This window comes from Ambystoma mexicanum, chromosome 1p, assembly GCF_040938575.1.
Source record: "Ambystoma mexicanum isolate Mex_15411 chromosome 1p, UKY_AmexF1_1, whole genome shotgun sequence".
NCBI lineage: Eukaryota > Metazoa > Chordata > Amphibia > Caudata > Ambystomatidae > Ambystoma > Ambystoma mexicanum.
The window spans coordinates 1,049,707,326-1,049,728,439 of NC_090921.1; the positions used below are offsets into that span (position 1 = coordinate 1,049,707,326).

At 46.3% G+C, this 21,114-nt stretch overlaps 1 protein-coding gene across 1 annotated transcript in view; it reads right to left on the bottom strand.

Moving 5' to 3' along the window:
* SLC9A5 (solute carrier family 9 member A5) overlaps positions 1 to 21,114 on the bottom strand; it is a 1,894,848-nt gene that overhangs the window by 294,869 nt on the left and 1,578,865 nt on the right. Inside the window, exon 14 of the mRNA XM_069604452.1 lies at positions 19,421 to 19,493. Coding sequence (XP_069460553.1) covers positions 19,421 to 19,493 — 73 coding nt within the window. The remainder of the gene's footprint in view (positions 1 to 19,420; positions 19,494 to 21,114) is intronic.

Genomic DNA, 21,114 nt, shown 5'->3' on the forward strand with positions numbered 1-21,114 from the left:
CAGTCCCAAAAGACCCCGGATGCCTAAGGAATTAGTGGGTATGTATGAACCTAAGTTGGATGTGTTGGATTGGTTAAAAATGTTTGAGTATAATCATGGGCTCCAGGACATCTCAGGGAATGAGTTACTTCCCTGGTTGTTCTCTAGGCTTCCACCTGTTGCAACTGATGTGGTAATGGAGTTGGGGAGGTGGATAAGAAGGATTATGAATGTGTGAAACTAGCTTTAATAGCTAGATTTGGGAAGACCCCTTCCCAGTACCTTGTTTGTTTGTTTGTTTATTTATTTGGTAATGCGCTCCAAGCCCGTGGGCAGCTGGGCGCAACAATACAAGTAGACTCGAAACTAAGTTACAATGCCTGACACAGGCTATTACAAAACAGTACTAACTTACAACATATGATACAGGTGAAGCAGTACATATAGGATCAGAAATAGGTAAACGCAGAAGAATATTGTTTTAACAAGTGTTACAAATCGTTATTGTGCAGCCATTTGATAGCATTAGATCTGAATCTAGTGTAAGGTAGAGGGCGTCTGAGGTCAAGTGGGAGTGTGTTCCATGATTGTGCAGCTCTAACTGGGAAGCTAGATCCGCCTGCCGTGGTAAGTTTAAATCTAGGGACTTCAAGTAAGAAGGTGTTGGTAGATCTTGTCAATCGGTTAGATGGTCTCCAGTTGATTCTTTCAGTTAGGTAGGGGGGTGCTAGATTGTTGAGGCATTTGGCTGTGAGAGAGATGGTTTTAAGGAGGATTCTGTCCTTTATCTTCAGCCAGTGGGCCTTGGTCCGGTGTTTGGAGATATGCTCTCTACGTGGGATGTTCAGAGCTGCTCTAAGAGCGTTATTTTGTAATCTTTGGAGTTTATCTGTGACCGCCTTATTAGCACCTGAATATAAGGCGTTGCAATAGTCCAGTCTGGACATGACAAGGGCATTGGCCAAGGTGAGGCAGCTGGCGCTGGACAGGAAGGGTTTGGCGGCACGGATAAGTTTACACGTGTAAGTGGTTGTGGAGGCGAGGGAGTTCACTTGCTTTTTGAGGGTGAGAGCTGAGTCGAGGTAAAAACCTAGGGTTTTAACCTCACGCATAACCTTGATAGTGTTATTGTCGATGTTAAATGAGGCATAGTCCGGGGTGAGTTTACATAGGTTATGGTCTGATCCGAGGCGCAAGATTTCAGTTTTATTGTCGTTCAGGCAGAGGCCATGGGTGGCCATCCATGTCTGAATGAGAATGTAAATGTTATTCACCAAAGCCAGGTCCGCTCCATAGTTGCCCGAAAGGGGTATGAGGATCTGGGTGTCATCTGCGTAATTTGTGTAGGTGACGCCCAGTCTGTCCAACTTGTCGAACAATGGCTTGGTGAAAATGTTGTACATGGTGGGTGAGACACAGGAGCCCTGTGGGACCCCACATGTAATTTGGATGGGATCGGCACAAGTGGATGTGGAAAACACTCTCATGGTCCGGTTGGCTAGAAAGGATTGGACCCATGCTATAGCTTCTCCTGTGAAGTTGGCAGCGAGCTTGAGATGGTTGCATAAGACTGCATGGTCCACCAGATCGAAAGCTGCTGACAAGTCCAGTAGGAGCAGCAGCGCTGTTTTGCCACTATCCTTAAATTCCTCCATTTTAGTTTTAAGATCTATCAAGGCTGTTTCAGTGCCATGAAGGGGGCGGAAGCCCGATTGGCGCGAGCCAAGTAGATGGTTAATTTCTAAGTAATCTTGAATTTGGAGATAGGCTACTCTATCGATAATTTTTAGTAGAAAGGGTACAGTGGTGATAGGCCTATAGTTAGTCGGGATGGATGGATCGAGGGTTTGTTTTTTAAGAAGGGGGAGGACCCAAGATTCTTTTAGGTTAGCTGGCACTGTATTGGATTTGAAGAAGGAGTTAATAAGCTTCGAGATAAATGGGGCTAAATCTCTGGCTGCGTCCTTTATTATTTGAGCTGGGCAACTGTCGCTCTTGCAGTTGGAAGGCTTCAGTGAGAGGATAACCTTTTCAGTGTCGATGATGGAGATGGGTTTGAACCTAAAAGTGGGAATAGTATTAGGTTCAGTCACTAGAGGTGCTTGTTGATCAGTAGGAGAGAGGGCGTCCTTTTTATTAGTTATTTTAAGTTGGAGGGTGGAGATTTTATTTGATAGGGCATTCTGGATATTAGTGCACCATATCTTGTCCTTAGGGACCGTGTCAGTAGGTTGGATGGGAGATTCCATTTCCCGGAGGATGGCAAAGAGTTCCTTGGTATTAGATTTGGAATTGGTAATTCTGTTATTGAATACAATTTTTTTAGTATTGATAATTTCTGCCTTGTAATGTTTAGATAATTGGGTTAAGTTAGCTTTGTTGTCGTCGGTAGGCGAGTTACGCCAAAAGGTTTGGAGTTTTCGTTTCTGCTTTCTCAGGTCTTTAAGCTGGGGGGTGAACCAGGCGTTAAGGTGGGCTTCTTGTTTAGCTTTGCGGAGTTTTGGAGGTGCAATCGTATCTAGAGCATGAGACATAGTTTTATTAAAGGTGTCTACTAAGGTGTCTGGGTCAGTATTGTCCTTCAGGCCATTGATAGTGGGCAGGAGAAGGGGGATGAGTTTTTCTGTGCTAATGTCTTTTTTACTTCTGGTGGGAAGTGGTGGTAACATTTTGATCATTTTAGGGCTGAGGAGGTCAAGCGTGGCAGTAAAGTTTATTAGATAGTGGTCGGTCCATGGTTGAGGGGTGATGTCAGTAATGACTATGTTGCAGTTAAGTTCAGATATCCAGTCAAGGGTTCTGCCTTTAGCATGTGTAGGGGAGAGGACTTTTTGAGTAAGGCCGTGGTCATTTAGAATAGCTGTTATAGCGATGGCATTTTTGTTGTCAAGCTCATTAAAGCCGATGTTGAAGTTGCCCAGCAACAATGTTGCCGAATGATTTTGGGTATTGTTCGATATGAGGGTGGTAAGGTCATCTTCAAAGGTTCTCAAAGGGCCTGGGGGCCTATAGATCAAGTGAATAGTTAGCGTGCGGTTATTAGAAAGTTGCACTTTTGCTGATAGCACTTCGCAGGAAGCACATGGGGGTGAGGTGGTGAGTCTGATAGGCAGAGTAGTTTTAGCAATGATGGCTAGGCCACCGCCTTTAGCATTAGGTCTGTCTACTCTATGGATCTGGTAATTGTCAGGTACGGCTAACATCAGGGAGGGTCCTGCTGCCTCGTGAAGCCATGTTTCTGTTACGGCAAGGAGGTCAATGCTACTGTTGTTTAGTATGTCAGCAATTTCGGTTGCATGGGCTACCATGGATCTAGCATTGATCAGGGATCCAGTGAGAGATCGTGTATTCTTAGGGGTAGGACAGCTTGCAGATTTATCTGTGTGCTTATTTTGACTCGGGTGTTTCTTTTTGTGGTAATGAGTGGGGTTTGGGGTCGTAGCTTGGGTTTGCTTGTCCAGATGCGTCTGTATAGTTGGGGATCTAACAATATGGTTAGTACTGCTTCTTTTGGGTTTGTATATGCAAGGTAGTCTTGCCCTAAGTCTTCGGTTTCTGTCTGTGGGAGGGCTAGTGCTGTAGGTAGCAAAGGCCATGATTATAGTTATGAGGGTCAGAGGGTCAGGTAGGTCAGGTTTCTACACATGGTAGTTAGTGTAAACCTTAAGAGGTTTAGGACCCTCAAAAAGCATGATGGTACCCCTTGGGCTACCTGAGTGAGTGAAAGTTTGAAAAACGTAGAGGGATGGATTAAGGGTTACAGGGTTAACACCTATGGAGGAATGAAGAATCTTGTAATGTTGGAGTCAATTTATGATGCCTGCTCTCCTGAGCTCAGACAGCACTTGGCTGATTCAAAGGAATTGGATTCCAGGAAGTTAGCTAAGGCTGCACACTTGTGGGTTGTCAACAGGGCCACTCACAAGGATTCTGGGGCTACTCAGAAAAAGGATGAGGGAAAACAGCCAAAAAAGGACTCCAAAGAGAATTCTAATAATTCCAATTCCAAAGAGGGCCCCAAACAAAACCAAAAGGGTAAGCCACAAGGGAAACCAAATCAGGCTAGTGTACCTTCTGGTGCAGGAGGTCAGAACAATTCACCATTCCAGAAAGCATTTGGAAAATGCTTTGTTTGTGGCTCTACTGACCATGTGAAAGGAGATCCCAGATGTAAGGGTAAACCTTCAGGGGTCCAGCTTGTCTCCTTAGCCTTTGCTCCAGAGGAGGAATTACAAATGGCAAGTGGAAACTTTCTCTTACTGGCTGATGAACCCATTGGAGTCTCAGCCAGTGTTTCTTTAGTGTCTCTGGGTTTGTGGGAACAACAGAACTTAGATGTCTATAATTCTGTAACGCTCACCTGATTCCCACGGAGGCGCTGGTCCCGGCTGAACTGTTATAGTCTCTTCAATTGAGAAGCGTAGAGCTCGAATGACTCTCTGGACTGGGCTTCCTCTTATTGACCGTCTGGCTTGCAGGGTAAGGTTTCTGCAGGCGGAAGAAAAAAGGGTTAATGACCGTTTGGCTGGACTTCCTCTTCACTAATCGCCAACTCTCTGAAAGTCCAATGTCCTGGTGAGCTCTCACCTTAGGCGTATAAATGCTGGGCTCTCCATCCTGCGACTTATGCAGGGGTGCGTGGGTTCCAGTTACGTCACTGGAGGTCCTCAAAGTCTTTTGTGGCCTTAGAAGTGGCACAGGTGCTGAGATGCCAAAAGGTGATGCCGCCGTTACTGCACGAGCGGATGCCAGTAGGTATAAAGAGTTTATAGTCTTGAAGAGATGGGCACCTTTAATGAAGTCTTTATATTGTATTTTTCAGGTGCCTGGATGCTGAGGGCGTGGTCACTGAGAGCGCGACACGTGCGGTTGTACGTAGGTATGGGAATTTCAATGACACCTCAATAATGTCCCTTGTTTTCTGTTTTCAGGTCTTGAGATGTTGCGGGCGTTGTTCGTCCGTTGCCGTTGCACGTGCGAAATACCTGAGTATAATGATCTGTGACCTTATTATAGCACATCTAGCAATGTTCTTTTCTTATTTGCAGGTGTCGGGACCTTGCGGGCGTTTTCCCAGTCGCGGATGAACGTGGGGAAACACGTGAGTGTTAGGCTTTCTTGCAGTCTTTAATGGACCTTAAATAATGTCTTTTCTTGTTTTCAGATGCCGGGCTGCTGCAGTTGAAGAGTTCGTAATACGCGCACAAAAGCAGGTAAGAAAAGTAAATGCGGCCGCCTTCACCCGATTCCTACTTAATAATGTTCTTTGCCTTTACAGGTGCCGTTGGGCTGCTGAAGAGAAGGCCGCGAAGAATCCGTGAAAGCACAGATGGATCAGGTAAGCGAGCGCGGCTGCGAACGTGTTGCAACTTGCTAACCTTATGTTTCTTTTGCTTGCAGGTTCTGCCGGTGTCTGGATTCCTGGATGGTAAGTATAGTTCTCGTGTCTTTCTTCCACAGGTTGCTGAGCTGAAGCTGGAGATGTCACTGGAATGCTGGAGCTGACTCGGTGAGCGTCCTGCTGCAGATGCAGAATAACGCAAAGCACGTTTTCCCAATCGGGTGTGGTTTAAATAGTGTTGGAGTGATTGGGTGTCTTCTTCCTCAGCCTCGCCCAGGTAAAAGAGTTCCTGTGTTCCAGAGCTAAGGAGTGGCACCAGCCCCACCCAGGTAAGAAAGTAGTCCCAGTTCAGGGAATAGTTCCTCCCAGCAGAAGGCTGGGGACTTCATCCTGCCAGCATTTGCAAAGGTGAGTATGCAGCATGGTCTGCTACAGGTAGGTCCACCCAAGCACCTTTGCAAGAATTATGAGCCCGGTGCCCCTGGCGCCGGGTCTGAGGTTCCTTATGAGCCTGGCGCCAGAGGCGCCAGGACATGGTCCAAAGGGCCGCAATAGGGGTTTGCTGGAGCCGGGGACGAGGGTCGTGAGCCTGCTTCCGGGGATGCTGGGCTTGACTTGGCTTCTCGGGAGCAGTGCTCATGACAAATTCTATCCCAGATAATACTAAAGAGTATTATAAGGACAGTGTCCAGGTGAATGGTCAGGAGACTCCTGCCATTAGGGACACTGGGGCCAGCATAACCGTGGTGGACAAATCATTTTTTCAGGCTGAGGATGTTGCTAAGGCACCCAAACGCCTCTCCAAGTTAGCTGGAGGGCCTGTGCAGATGCTTCCCCAACTACCAGTTCTCATCCAGTGTAATGACATGACTGTGAAAATACCTGTCAGCATACAAAGTGAGGTGCCAGGAAGGGTTCTGTTGGGTAATGACTTGAAAACTCTTGGAGTAGTGTCACATACCCCCAGACCTCCTAGTAAAATGTTACAGGATCTCACCAGACCTGCAAGGGAGAGAACCATGAGAGGTGCTCCCAAGGAGATGATGAAGAAAGAGATCACTCCTGCTCCACTGGAGATGTCAGCTGCTGTATCTAAGAAACTAGAAGAAAAAGGGAAACCTAAAAACTTCTAAAAAGAACCCCACAGCCAGCACTCCAGTGCAGCCAACAAGGACTTCCCCTAGGTTGTCCAAAGTTACACCAGTAACTCCCCCTCCAGCTGAGGCTGAGAGGAAGGTACAACCCTGTGTAGTTGAACTAGACTCTGAGGAAGAGCTAGTGGAAGGCCAGGAACTCATTGGAGATCTGGATACTTTTGACCATCCTGAGCTGCAGTCTTTACTGGCAGAAGGTGGACCCAACAGGGCAGACTTCAGTAAGGGACAGAGAGGATGTCCAACTCTGGAAGATCCTCGCCACCAGGCAGATGCTCAGGCTGAAGGGCAAGAGCCTGGGAAATATAGGTTACACTGAGAAGATGGCCTCTTCTACAGTGAACCAACGGAGTCTGCACCTGGGGACAACAAACGACGTGTAGTACCCCAAGGGAACAGACCAAAGTTCTTGCAGTTAGCCCATGAGATTCCTTTGGCTGGTCACTTGAGTTTCAAGAAGACTAAGGAAAGGCTCTCACTCTACTTTTATTGGCCAAAGATGGGGGCTGAAGTAGATAAGTACTGCAGGAGCTGCCACACCTGCCAGACTTCTGGTAAGGTTGGCTCCAAGAATGTGGCACCTTTAGTGCCTCTCCCAGTTGTGGGAGTACCATTTGAGAGAGTAGGGATTGACATTGTTGGTCCCCTTGATCCTCCAACCTCCTCAGGCAACAGGTTTATACTTGTTGTAGTAGACCATGCTACTAGATACCCTGAGGAAATTCCTATGAGGACTGTTGCAGCTCCGGCTGTGGCTAAGGCCCTCCTTGGTATTTTTACCAGGGTTGGGTTTCCTAAGGAAGTAATCTCTGACAGGGGGTCAAATTTTATGTCCCACTACATGAAAGCCATGTGGAAAACCTGCGGAGTTACTTACAAGTTCTCAACAGCATACCACCCTCAGACAAATGGGTTGGTTGAAAGGTTCAACAGAACCATGAAGAGCATGATGGGTGCTTTAGAGGACCCCCTTAAAAGAAAGTGGGACCTTCTACTGCCATGCCTTCTCTTTGCTTATAGAGAAGTCCCTCAGGAGGGAGTAGGTTATTCTCCCTTTGAAATTCTTTATGGTTATCCGGTCAGAGGCCCCTTGGCCCTGATCAAGGAGGGGTTGGAGAGTGCTCCTTCCCCCAAGCCAGTCAGAGTGACTGACTATGTGATAGGTCTCCGAAGGAGAATGTCGCACATGATGGCAGAAGCAAGTGACAACTTGAAAGCTGGACAAGCATTGGTCAAGCACTGGCATGATCAAAAGGCTAACATGGTGGAGTTTACTGAAGACTAGCTAGTTCTCGTTATGATTCCAACAAGGCAGAGGGCCTTGCAAGACAAATGGATGGGACCCTTCAAGGTTGTGGGTAAACTTGGAGAGGTCAACTATCTGGTGGACTTGGGCAATCCCAAGGAGGCTCCAACAGTCTTCCACACCAACAGACTAAAAGCGTATGTCTCCAGACCTGATGTAGGATCTTTGCTTCTAGCATCATCAGAGGAAGAAGAAGAGAGTGAAGCTCTTCCTGATCTCCTCAGAGGCTTACCTTTAGACGAAAGGATTGAAGGAGTAAATCTCTCTTCAAATCTGACAACTGAGCAACAGGAAGAGTGCAAATCTATGTTAAATCAGTTTGCCTCCCTGTTCTCACTTTCACCGGGCTTTACCCCTTGGGGACAGCATGACATACTCACTGGTGACTGTCTGCCAGTTAAAAGCAGAGGATATTGAATGTCAGAAAATGTAAGAACCTACATCAAAGGTGAGGCCAGCAAGATGCTTGATCTCGGGGTAATTAGCCCTCTACTAGTCCATGGTCTAGCCCAGTTGTGTTAGTACCAAAGGCAGGATCGAAAGAACTTAGATTCTGTGTGGATTACAGAGCTCTTAATGCAGTCACAAAGACTGATGCCCACCCTTTGCCAAGGACAGATGAGTTGGTGGATAGACTTGGTGCAGCCAAGTTCCTCAGCACATTTGACTTGACATCAGGCTATTGGCAAATAGCCCTGGCAGACCATGCCAAGGGGAAAACTGCATTTTCTACCCCAGTTGGCTTATACCAGTTTAAGGTTATGCCTTTTGGATTGAAAAATGCACCTGCTACATTTCAAAGGATGGTAAACCAGGTTCTGAATGGGATGGAGGACTTCTGCATGGCATATTTGGATGACATAGAAATGTTCAGCAATTCCTGGGAAGAACATGTGGACCACTTGAGATATGTTTTGCAGGCTCTTGGAAAGGCCAATCTGACCATAAAGGCGAGTAAATGCCAGATTGGACAGAGTAAAATGGTCTACATTGGACATGAGGTAAGAGGTGGAGAAATAAGGCCTTTGCCCAGTAAGGCTGAAGCTGTGCAAAATTGGACAACACCTACTACTCAGACCCAGGTGAGAGCCTTCTTAGGCCTCACTGGGTACTACAGGAATTTCATAGAGAACTATGGGTCCATAGCCTCTCCACTGAATGCCATCTCCTCTCTTAAATTGCCTAAAAAGGTTAGATGGAATGAGGAATGCAATCAGGCCTTTAAAACCCTGAAAAAGGCTCTTTGCCAAGCCCCAGTACTCAGAGCTCCTGACTACCACCAAACTTTCATTGTGCAGACAGATGCTTCAAATGTAGGAATAGGTGCAGTCCTCAGTCAACTGGATGGGAAAGGTAGGGAGCACCCCATTTGCTTCATTAGTAGAAAACTGAAGGATCCTGAAACAAGTTGGGCAACCATTGAGCGAGAGTGTTTTGCTATTGTGTGGGCTCTGAAGAAGTTTAGGCCATACTTGTATGGTTCTACTTTTGTCATTCAGACTGACCACCAACCCTTGAGATGGTTAATGCAAATGAAAGGGGAAAACCCAAAACTACTGAGATGGTCAATCTGCCTGCAAGGGTTTGATTTCACCATTGAGCACAGGTCAGGGTGTCACCACCAAAATGCTGATGGTCTCTCTAGGATGTATGTCATCGACTAGAGGTATGAGATTCATCCAGGAGTGGATTAAATCCTCCTGTCCCTTATTCTGGGGGTGACCGAGTGTTAGGGAGAATTCTCTGTTTAGGCTGAATTTCCTAACCTTGTGAGTCCCCCAGCAGCTTTGCTGGATTTCTGGAGTTTGTTTTTTTCTCCTGCCAAGAGTGAGACTCTTTCTCCCACTCTTGGACATGATGTTCGGTGTTCCTTTTAATGTTAATATGTTTCATGGGCAATGGGGTCTTTTACTCCATAGGGTCTCATATGTTTTTTTCTATGTGTGTTACACCGCACCCTCAGTGCAGTAACACCGGGGTGTCATAGTGACCCCCCACCATAGACTCCATACCCTGGGACTGACTACTGTCTCCCAGGGCATGTAAAGTCACCATTGGCTTTACTAGTCCCAAATTACTAACAGAACCAGTACAAACCATCATATTGTGGACGTACTGGTAGGGCAATTCGATTGCCCCTGGGTCTGTTGTTCGAGGGGGTACTGTCCCGTCCCCCCTCGCAGAGTTTTGGCTGGTGGCAGTGGATACTACTTTTTATATTCAACCGCAATTATATCTCTATGGGATTTTCCCATTGTTCGATGCTAATACTTTCTTAACATAGCCTCTAACATACCGCTGGTTTATTTATTTAATATTAATTCACCAGTTGGTATTTTCTGCCAGAACTCGGTTTTAAAATGGCGTTTGTGTTCGCCTCTGTAACTCCAAACCAAAGGTCGAGCCATTTGTTCCACTTTTTGGCGGGCTTCTCCACAGAAGCCTCCAAAAGTGGTGCCACTTTGTCTGGGTACCACAGGGGGTGTGGGAGGGGGTTTAGGCACCCTGGACTGAGTTACCGTGGTAACTCAAGTCGCACTCTTGTGTGATTGGCCCAAGTGGTGAGCCGGCCGTCTCACCACTTAGCATGTTTGATTGACAGCTAGGCTGAGTGAATGGGGGTGTGCTGCATAAAAGCAGGTCTTTTGGGACTGGAACTTCAGAAGTCGCCACAGGACCTGAAAATCTGACTAGGGAGAAGCTGAGCCGACCTGCTACGACGACACCACCGGTGGAGCCCTGCTGAACCGACTCACCACTTCCCGACGACAGAGGAGATCTCCCGGCTGGAGAGGCTTCTTCCCTTGACTGGTGGGCACAACCAGTTTACCTTCTTTGCTTGCATCCCAGGACGTCTTGTGGTCGAATTGTCCGTGCCAAGCACCCCGGCAACCGTATAGCCACTTACCACTGGACCGCGAATAAAAGGACCGCTCCTTTTAATTGAGAACTCCGCGGCTGGTTTCTTCCCTGGCAGTGCAAAGGACTCCTGCTTTCCTCCCCGAGGAGATCCTCTCTTCCCCCGGACGAAGCACCGACTTGCACCCGCTGCCAGGAACAACTGCCCCCGCTGGAGCCTTCTCACCATTTTAAGGTACTGTGTCCGCCAGGCCTCCCTTTCCAAACATTGCTACAAGGTAACAATAATCCCTTAACCTTCTGGACTGGGCTGGCTGCCTTGACCATCTAACTGGTCCCTTTCTGTTTGGTCCAACTCTTTCTGAACTTATTGCGAGACTTTTGGGCACTTTGAACCGTGTGACCTTGGACACATTTCGACCGGAGCCTCTTAAAGTGGGTCCGGCATTGTTAACTTGACTTTACGGTTTTAACCTGACTTCGTCTCCTACTGTGTTCTTCCGAAAGTGTTGGGATCTGTTTCTATCTTTGCTCTGCCTTTCTCTCCCTTTTAAACCGATTGATTAGAGTGCCATCTTCGTTAAGCACTCACCGCTGCCTGAAAATAGGTGTTGCTTTACTTAAGACTTGTCTAATAATCATGGAAGGGAGTGTACATCTTTTAGTGACCGTGTTTTTGAACTGCTTAATATTAGTGCCAGTGTGTTTTACTAGATGTGTTTTTAAATAAATAATTATATCTCTTTAACACCAAGCTCTGGTCAGTGTTTACTTGTTCTACTGTGTTCTTTTGACCTATTGTGAATACTCTGTATACTGCCTAACTCTTCTTGAGGGAAGTCTGACTGCTCAGCCACAGCTACCAGGTAAATCTGGGTGGTACAGACTGCTACCAATTGGGTTTACTGCCAACCACCTGTAGTCTTAAATCTGTTGCAGTGGTCCCAGAGGGAACTGCACAGGTTTCTGCCTAACAGAAGGTTTCAAAGCATTCATAACCGCGGGCACAGCTCTGGGCAATCTTTCAGGCCACCATCGTTTTTCAGCCTGCCAAGCAACTACAGAAGCGGAAAGACCATATGCAAATTAGGCTTGGTCCCACTCCAAAAAGGGGCAGTCCAGCCCGAACTGCTAGTTCACATCCCTTCTGCACGAGACCACAAGTCTCCCCAGACATGTTCTTGCCTCATTGGGCGTCATGAGTGAGGAGTAGCCTAGGCTTCTAGGCCCAGCAGGCTTTTCTAAGGGTGATGTTGTGGAGCTGCTGCTTACATTTTAAAATACAAAAACCTGCAAATACTGTGACTTGCAACACATACTCCAACACGTCCCCTCTGTCTCCTATCTAACAAAAATAAATGTAGGTTACTTACCAAATAATCAAAACAGAAAGGTGATAGCTGGAAGGTTTCAAATCATTCATAACCACTGGCACCGCCTGACCTGCTAGGTCACATCCCTTCTGCACGAGACCACAAGCATCCCCAGACATTTTCTAGCCTCACTTGGCATCATGAGTGAGGAGTAGCCCAGGTCGGTAGGCCCAGCAGGCTTTTCAGGGGCTTCTGTTGCTTTTTACGTTTTAATAAGAAAACCTGCAATTACTTTGACCTGCAACACATCCTTCCACTCTCTACCATCTAAAAAATAAACAGTGGGTTACTTACCAAATAAGCAAAACAACACAAAGGTGATGTCTGGAAGGTTTGAAATCCTTCATAATCACTGGCACAGCTCTGGGCCACCCTCCAGACCATCTTTTTTCTGGTTGGACTTGTGTTGGTGAGTTGCAGTTTCCAGTATGCGGCAAGACACTTGGCAGGCACTGGATGTCTGCCCTATGGTTAAGGCCTCTTCGAGATGCTCTATCTGTTTACAGGTTAGCCTGAGTGATATACAATAGTCCAGGTTGTTGTGTTGTACATCTGCTTACATTCACAGTAATTTGGTAATATGGGCATATACACACTTATATTAATGCTAAATATGGTGATCCATTCTTGTATTTGTATTTGTATTTATTGGTTTATATAACACTTTACACCAAAACCCTGTACAATTGAACAACTTGATACATAAAACAATGTAACGGTAGAAGCAAATTACAGTTATGAATCAGTCAACAAAACAGTAAGAAAAGCAATTAAACTGAAGGGAATAGGGAGAGTAGCACAGTGGGACTGGGGGGAGAGGGAGAGGTGGGGAGGAGAAGAAGGAGAGAAGGGGAAGGATGAGAGTGGGGTGGGCGGGGAGTGGAGGGAGATGATCTTAGGGGGGAGATAAAGGAAGGAGGGGGAGTAAGAAGGGGGAGAGATTTCAAGGCAGGGTGGAGAAGGAGAGATTTAAGGGAGGTGTGGAAGGAGGAGAAGGTAGGAATAGAACAGATTGAGAGAGGTAGAGCGTTCCAGTGCAGGGGAGCTAGGAGCTGGAAGGAGCAGAAACGGGAGGGGGCACAAGGGGAAGGAGGTACAGTGAGAAGGAAGTGGTCAGCTGAATGAAGGGAGCGGGAAGGAGTGTAGAAAGAGAGGAGGGAGGAGAGGTAAGGAGGAGCAAGATCATGGAGAGATTTGAAAACAAGGCAGAGAAAGTGAAATTTAAGCTGAGAGTGAAATGGAAGCCAGTCAAGGGAGGAGAGGGAAGACAAGATGGAGTCACAGGAGGTAAGGAGACAGAGGGTACGAACAGCGGAATGGTAGATTTGAGGGGGGTGAGATGAGAAGTAGGTAGTCCAAAGAGTAAGGAGGAGCAGTAGAAGAGGCGAGAGAAGATAAGGGAGGAGATTAAAAGTTTAGTGGCATGAAAGGTGAGAGGGGTGGACTTTGCGAATATTGAAGATGTGGTAGCGACAGGTGCGAGAAGTGAGAGAGATATGGTGGGAGAAAGAAAGAGAGGAGTCAAAGTGAATGCCTAAGTTACGAGCATGGAGAGAGATATCGGGATTAGTGGGAGGAAAGTGAATGAAAGGTGGAGGAGAGGGAGGGGGAAGAGAGTTGGACGGGAAAAAGACAACTTCAGTCTTGTCAGTGTTGAGGGAGAGAAAGCGGGAAGACATTCAGTTCTTTATGGCAGTAAGACAGGAAGAGAGTTTCAGGTGGAGGTCAGATGAGAAAGAAGAGAATGAAATGTATGTATGAAATGTATATTATATTACAGTGTATTGAGGAACAATGCTATGTGAAGCAACTTCCTGTTTTGTCACTGCTGTTTTCTCGTGTGCTTTACCTCGCTAAGAGTGTGCTCTTGTGCTGCAAATGTTATCTTTGTGGGGAAGTGTAATGGAAGTCAGGTGTGAGTGATTGTCAATAATTGCCTGACCTTGCCTGACCATAGAATTGGGACATGTCAGGTACACGGCTCGGGTGTTAGGTAGTTTTCCCTTAGAGCGGGCTGTCAGTGAGAAAGTCTTTGTGTTGTAAAAGGGAGTGGGGGTAGAGTTCCTAAATATCCTACCGGGTAGGATGGGATAAAGGTGTTACAGGGAAAGGGATACTGCGTATCACCATCTGGTGTCCCACTCCCCGAAGACCCCTCAATCAGGTGATCCTCCCGCACTGGTCCACTCGCAGGAACTGGATCCAAAAGCAATGGCCATGTCCTGGCCACCTGGATGACAGATCCCCGGGGACTAGTGGGTGAGACACATTCGGGTTTCTCACAGTGACCAGTTTTATCCAACAAAGAGCTGGTCATCCTGTCTCATTTTAGCAACTCTGTTGATGTAGAAGCTCATTACACTTTTTGGATCCAAGCAGTGTAGCCTCTCTTCCTCCTTCGAAGGATGAGGAGGTGGATAAAAAGTAGGCAGAACAATCTTCTGCACCAGGTGAAATTCAGAACCCACCTTAAACAGAAGAGAGTGTGAACCCTCAAAACCACTTTCTCCTTGTAGAATGCCATGAATGGAGGTTTGCTAGAGAAGGCCTGAATCTTGCATACTCTGTGATCGCTGTAAAAAATACAGTGATCGGAGTCAACATCCTTAAAAGACACGTATGGAGCTCCCATCAGGGATTTGAAAACCAGATTAAGATCCCAAACTGGGACAATAAAAGGAATTGGAGGAAACATGTTCATTAGTCCTTTCAGGAACTGGATGACAATGGGAACTTTGAAATAAGAACCGTGTTCCGGAGAGTGCTTAAAGGTGGATAACACCGCCAGACATACCTTTGCAGTAGAAACCTGCAGCCCTTGATGGGATAAATACAGTAAAAAGGACAACACCAAAGGTGTATCAAAAGAAAAAGGCTCAATATCTTTAGCACTCCACCAGCTGCAAAATGTGTTCCAATGGCAGCGGTACAGAGCTTTAGTTGCTGCCTTCTGGCGGAAAGCAACACCTCCATTACGTCTTCCGGGAGGTCTCAATCTCTGTATCTTAACCTTTCAAAAACCAGGTGTGAAGATTCAGGGTTCTGATTTATGGGTGATGAATGCAACTTCCCTCCTGAGTGAGCAGGTCTGCTCTTTGAGGAAGACGAATCGGAAGGCAGGTGGACATGTCTGTTTGGTCTGGGCACCACGCCCTCCTGGCCCAAATCAGAGCAATCAGGGTCATGGATTTCCCAAACTTCCTCAACCTCCGGATGACATGAGGAATGACGGGGACCGGTGGGACCGTGTGCGGAAATGGAAATTCCCATTGCACCACAAACATCCCCAAGAGCTCCTCTTTGAGGATATTACCTGGAGCAGAACAGGTTGCATTTCTGGTTGACACTGGATGCAAGCAGATTCACTTGAGGGATTCCCCAGAGGGTGAAGATCTCTAGAAGGACTTCCTGAGCTAACTCCCACTCGTGAGAGACTGTGCTCTGCCTGCTCCAGACGACTGCCGCTGTGTTCTCCTCATGAACGCCCAACAGAGAATCCATGTTGCAGTGCCCAAAACCAGAGCTGCATTGTGTTTCTGCACAGTGGTAGTGACCGTACGCCTCCTCTCTTGTTGAGGTAATGCATGGCCACTGTGTTGTCCATCATTATCAGGACATTCCTCCTTCACAGAGAGGGCAGAAAGGCCATCAGCGCTGATTGTCAGATCGTACGTATGAGCGCCCCTACCTGTGAGGGAGGCATCTTTAACTACTGTTATCTCTGGCTATGGTTGCCAAAAAAGGCACTTTGTTCAGCACATTCTCCTTGCAGGCCCACCACAGGAGATCCTGCACAACCTTATTCAGGACCTGAAGAAGGTCTTTCATCCTGCCTAAGAAATATGACCATTGGGATGTGAGGACCCACTGAAGGGATCTCATCCTCGGACTTGCCTCTGGCACCAGGAAAATGCAGGATGATATGAGTCCGAGCAACCTCAGAAAATGAAGGCCAGTAGACGCTGGACATTCTGAAACTTCATGACCATCTGCACAATGTGCTGAGCCCTAATCTCGGGTGGTAAAGCTTTTCCAGAGGAAGCATCCAGGACCGCTCCAATAAACTTAAGTTTTTGGGAAAGTATCATATAGGACATCTTGAAATTAAGAGAGAAGCCCAGCTTGTGGAGGGAGTGGCAGGTGACGCTGAAATGTTGCAGTACCAATCATCTAGTTTGTTGTAGACACGATTGCCTCCCCTCCTCACACTTGGCATCAACTTGGTGAAGTCCCGAGGGGCAGAGGTGAACCTGAATGGTAGAAGCCGAAATCTGGTACTTTCTGTGCTTGGTATACATAGGCACAAGAAAGTAAGCATCCTGAAGATAGAGTGAAACACTCCAATCCTGGAGCTGAAGGTCCTGGAAGATCTGCAAAAGAGTAACCATCTTGAACTTGTCCTTCCCTGAGGAACTTGTTCAAGCACCTCAAGTCCAAGATGGGTCGCAGTCCTCCGTCCTTTTTGGGAATTAGAAAGTAAGGGGAGTATCATCCTTGGTTCCTCTCTGCTACAGTTACCCATTCTATGGCAACTTTTTCAAACAGGCTAATAATTTCCTGTAAGAGGAGCGGATCTGGATTTCGAAAGAACTGACTCCCCAGTGGATGTTCAGGAGGCCTTTTTATGAGTGGGGGGCAGCAACCCTGGGCTACAGTTTGTAGTGCCCAAGCTTCAGAAGGAACCCTTTGCCATTCTTCCACATGCTGTGTTAATCTGCCCCCCACTACTATCCTGTGGACTAAGGCCTCAAAGAGGTTTTGGTGCTGCAGATGTCACGGAATGCAAAGAGGTTGTGGCTATGAGAGTGAGCTTACCCCACGTCCTCGTCCACCACAAGGAAATCTCCTCTGGTCCCTTTGTGAGCTTTGACCTCTTATCCTTCCAACAGAGGAATAGTAATGAAAAGAACAATCCCTCCAACTCTGGGAGGTCACTTGTGTCTGCTGTGGTTGACGTATCGCTGCACTCAGCAACTTAGCAGATGCCTTAGAGGACTGTAACTTTGCCAAGGTCTCATCAGCTTTGGAGCCAAATAACTGGGAGCCATCAAAGGGCATACCTAGAAGTCTTGCTTGAACATCTGGAGCAAATCCAGACCTATGCACCCAAGCAAGTCTTTGTGAGACAATACTTGCTGCCATCGCCCGAGTTCAAACCAGACTGTAATGATTGGCATATCGCATCCTTGCCATCCTTGATGATTTTCAGAAAACCTTCCCTTTCTTCACCTTCTGGAAGATGATCTCCAGCCATCGGTGCCACCTCCCACTAAGGAAATGTGTATTTTGTTAAAGAACATGTGACATAAAAGCCTGCTGCTTCCTGAAAACACCCTCTTCCCTAAGGCGTCACATTTCTTGTGGTGCCTATCTGGAGGGATTGTAGCGTAAGCAGCTGCCCCAGAGGTAGAAGTAACTTTCTGAACCAATAGACTTTCAGGAGTAGAGTGTTTTGATAAGAAATCGGGATCCACCGCAGAGGGCCTGTATTTCCTTTTGAAGTCCTCATTATCAGCCAGAGTAGTGTCCGGTTTCTTCCAATTCTCCAGCCCCTGTTCTTCAGGGCCATATGTAATGGCAGGACACAGTGTTTTGGAGGACCTTTATCTAATATATCTGTCAGGTCATCCTGTACATGTACAGTAACAGGCCTTCCCCAGCCCAGGTATTCTGTCACCTTACACGAGAGACCTGTATGATGCATCTGCATGTGCAGAAGGATCTGAGGTGGCAAAATCAACTCCAGATGAGGCATCAAGCCCGCTAGCATCCTTCAAGGAATCTACAAGGTGCTGTAAACTATATTCTTCAGAGATTAACTCCTGAGGCACATTGGGAGTTCCAAATTCCAGTCCAAACATAAGACTATCTCTATCCTCCACCTCCATCTCAAGAATCGAGCCGATGGACTTAAAAAATTCCTTTCTTGCAAGAGGTCTGTAATCCTTCGACAAATCCATCGAAGACATTGATGACTTCGACTACGACGGCCTCTGCATCGAAGGAGTTGAGGTGACCTCCCTCGAAGGAGTGGAGGGTGGAGGCTTAGGCTTTGGTACTTCTGGACGCTTCTCAAAGAAGCTTCGCTTTCTTGCATGGGCTCATAGGCGCGCAAGCATAAGCTTCAACTGGCTCCCTGGCTCCCTGTTGGCCTTATGAGGCGTGATGGGGTCCAAAGCCATCTTCAGCTCTTTTGAAGGGTTGGGAGGTGCCGCCTTCTCAATCACCATCATTTGGATTCAAAATGTGTCCCATGCGGCTTTTGACACCAACAGGGAAACTTGCCCTTTTTCTATAGAGTGAAGAGTCCAAAGAAGAAGAGTGGGATCTATGATGCCTCCTCTTTGACCTTTTATGGAAGGCCGGCGATGACGAGTGTCCAGAACAGCTTCTCGGCCAAGAGCTATGTTTTGAGTGCTTATTTCTCACTAAGGCGAAATATGCTGTGTGCTTCTGTCGTTGAAAGACCTTTTTTTGGATGGGGTAGTAGAAGGAGACTTGGCTGGGGGCCTACCCAGGAAAAGCGTCCCCTTCCTCTCCTCTAAGGCCTTAATGGCCATTGACTGGCAAGAGCCGCCGCAATCATTGACCTTGTGATCGTTCCCAAGACACCAAAAGCATATCCGATGCGGATCAGTGATAGACATCTTTGACCAGCAATTGGTTCACCTTTTAAACCAGGTCTTCAGAGTAGACATATTCGATGGATAGGATAAACGCAATATGAAAAAATCACTGAGGCGATTTTGAACCGGTTTGAAGTGTTCTGAGCAGGTGGAAAAACAGAACTGGGGCATCGGGCAAGCTGCGTGATACTTATACCAGTATCGACATCACAGTCGGGAGCGCGATGGAAGCCACTGAGGGACATCGAGTCGGCGACGCACTGCACCCTCTGCTGAGAAAAGATTTCCCAAGCTGCAAGCATATCAGATAATATCAAAGATGAGGAATACATGGGGGACACAATCACTATATCTATTCAGAAGGTCCAAATGCTCCAATTCCCATACTAAACCCAGAAACTGAAAGGGAACAAATGCCATAGCATCCACAATATGGAGCTCTATGTATCTTGTTTCTGTATCAAATCACCCTATAAAATGAGCTTGCATTATGTATTCCTGCTTTCATGACCAAGGACTTAGTATGGTCCTGAAAGCCTGGAAAACTTTAACTATTTGCTGCACTGTCTTTTGTCTTCAGCCATTTAAGTTAGATAAAACAAAGCAATGGTTGCTTCTTGGAGGCCTCTAGAATCAAAAGGACTTATTGTACCCAAACTAACATGCAGTATATCTCCAGAAAATTCTGTCCAGTTTCTTATTTCCAATGATTGTAGTAAAAATAAATGCAAGATATACTCCACTCACAATGAGACACAAAACAATGAGTAGGACCAGCTTACCAGTTTCATGCCAGCTAACATTCTTTGTCGATTTCACATTTGGTATCTTTGAAATTATTCCTTTGGTCTTCAGCTAATGGAGAAAGTAGGGAACAAATTGTATATTTTCATCTTCTAAATATGCATAACAGGTATGTAACATTACATGTTGAGCTAACAGCAACTGTTTCAAAACATATTTCACAGAAATTATGTCATCTATGTTAATTATTTGCATAATTCAGCGGCATGACATAAGCCCATGGAAATATTGATTTCACCGAATAGGAAGTCTGGAATATTAAACTGATCAATTAGACCCATTGTTGTGAAAGCATAGCAATCGCCTGGAATAATCAAATCTAGCATTCTCCATGGAAAACTGTCCCCTGTACACATTGTAAGCTTGATAAGGCATGGAAAAGCAGTGAACAATGTCAATCAATCAATCTTCCTTGTTTTATCAGCAGCTGTGAACCAATGCAATCAATACCTTTTTGTTTCATGAGCTGATACCTTCGCAGCATTTTCCATCATCATTATTTTTTAAAGTTCTGTTAAAGCACATATTTCCCAGTGCCCTGACATCGCATGCCTATGTTGTAAAATCATGAGCATGAACATCAGCAGTTCGGGATCACACACTTCCCGCATTTTAATTATCTCCTCTCCCGCGCATTGTGACTCAAATTTGACTAAACATCTTATGGAAGCAGTTCTCTATTTATTTTTTATTATTTTTATTTTCTTTATGGTAACAAAACTTGAGACAAGTCAACCGGAGGATCAAATACCACTTGTACAATAAATACTGTTACATCCACTTTTCCCTACAAAGCCTCCCCTGTTAGAGAATACAAACATGTCTCGCGTTGCATACCGACCAACGGATTAAACATAAACTCTTGTGAGCTACCTTAGACCATCTTAACCCCCTTAATATGTATACAGAGACGCACCTTCACACTGATGCAGGACGACTCATCCATACGTACACACTTTACCCACCTCCAGCCCCCTCAACATGCACAGAACAGTTCAGTATGCATGTTATGGCCAGGGTGGTTTGTCATCTGATGGATTGAAGAGAGACTGCTTAAGTGTTCCATGCCAGTACAGTGTCACTTTCACCATCTGCTTGTGTGTGTGTGTGCATGTCTACACCAACTCATCTCTGCCAATCAGCATTTTTCAAGTCCTCCCACCATTTAGCCGTTCCTGGACCCCTCTTTCCAGCCCATTGAAAAATCTGCACCCCTGACAGTACACACACTAAATCCATGAACTTGGTGACATATTTCTTCTTTTGAGGTCTCAGGTATAAATCCAGCAGGCCTGACTCAGATGACCACCCAAAGCTTTTAATTCCCATCCCACTTACTTTCTGGCGTATTGTGGCCCAATAGGACTGTTTAACAGAACATTCCCAAAGTTCATGTATGGGATAAGCCTTGGCATAACTACTTTTCCTACAATTTAACGACATTGTCAGCGAGAACTTTGCCAACCTGTGCGGGGTCATGTACGTTCTATAGAGTATATTCAATTGTATACGTTTATGCCGCGCATTCTTGGAATCTTTCTGCACCTAAAGTTAAGCTCCATCCCATTTCCCATATTCTAAAGATGTATCCAGATCTTTTTCCCATTCCACCTTAGCCTTAACCACACCATTATGTCTTATTTCCAGAAATCTACTGTATAATTGTTTAACC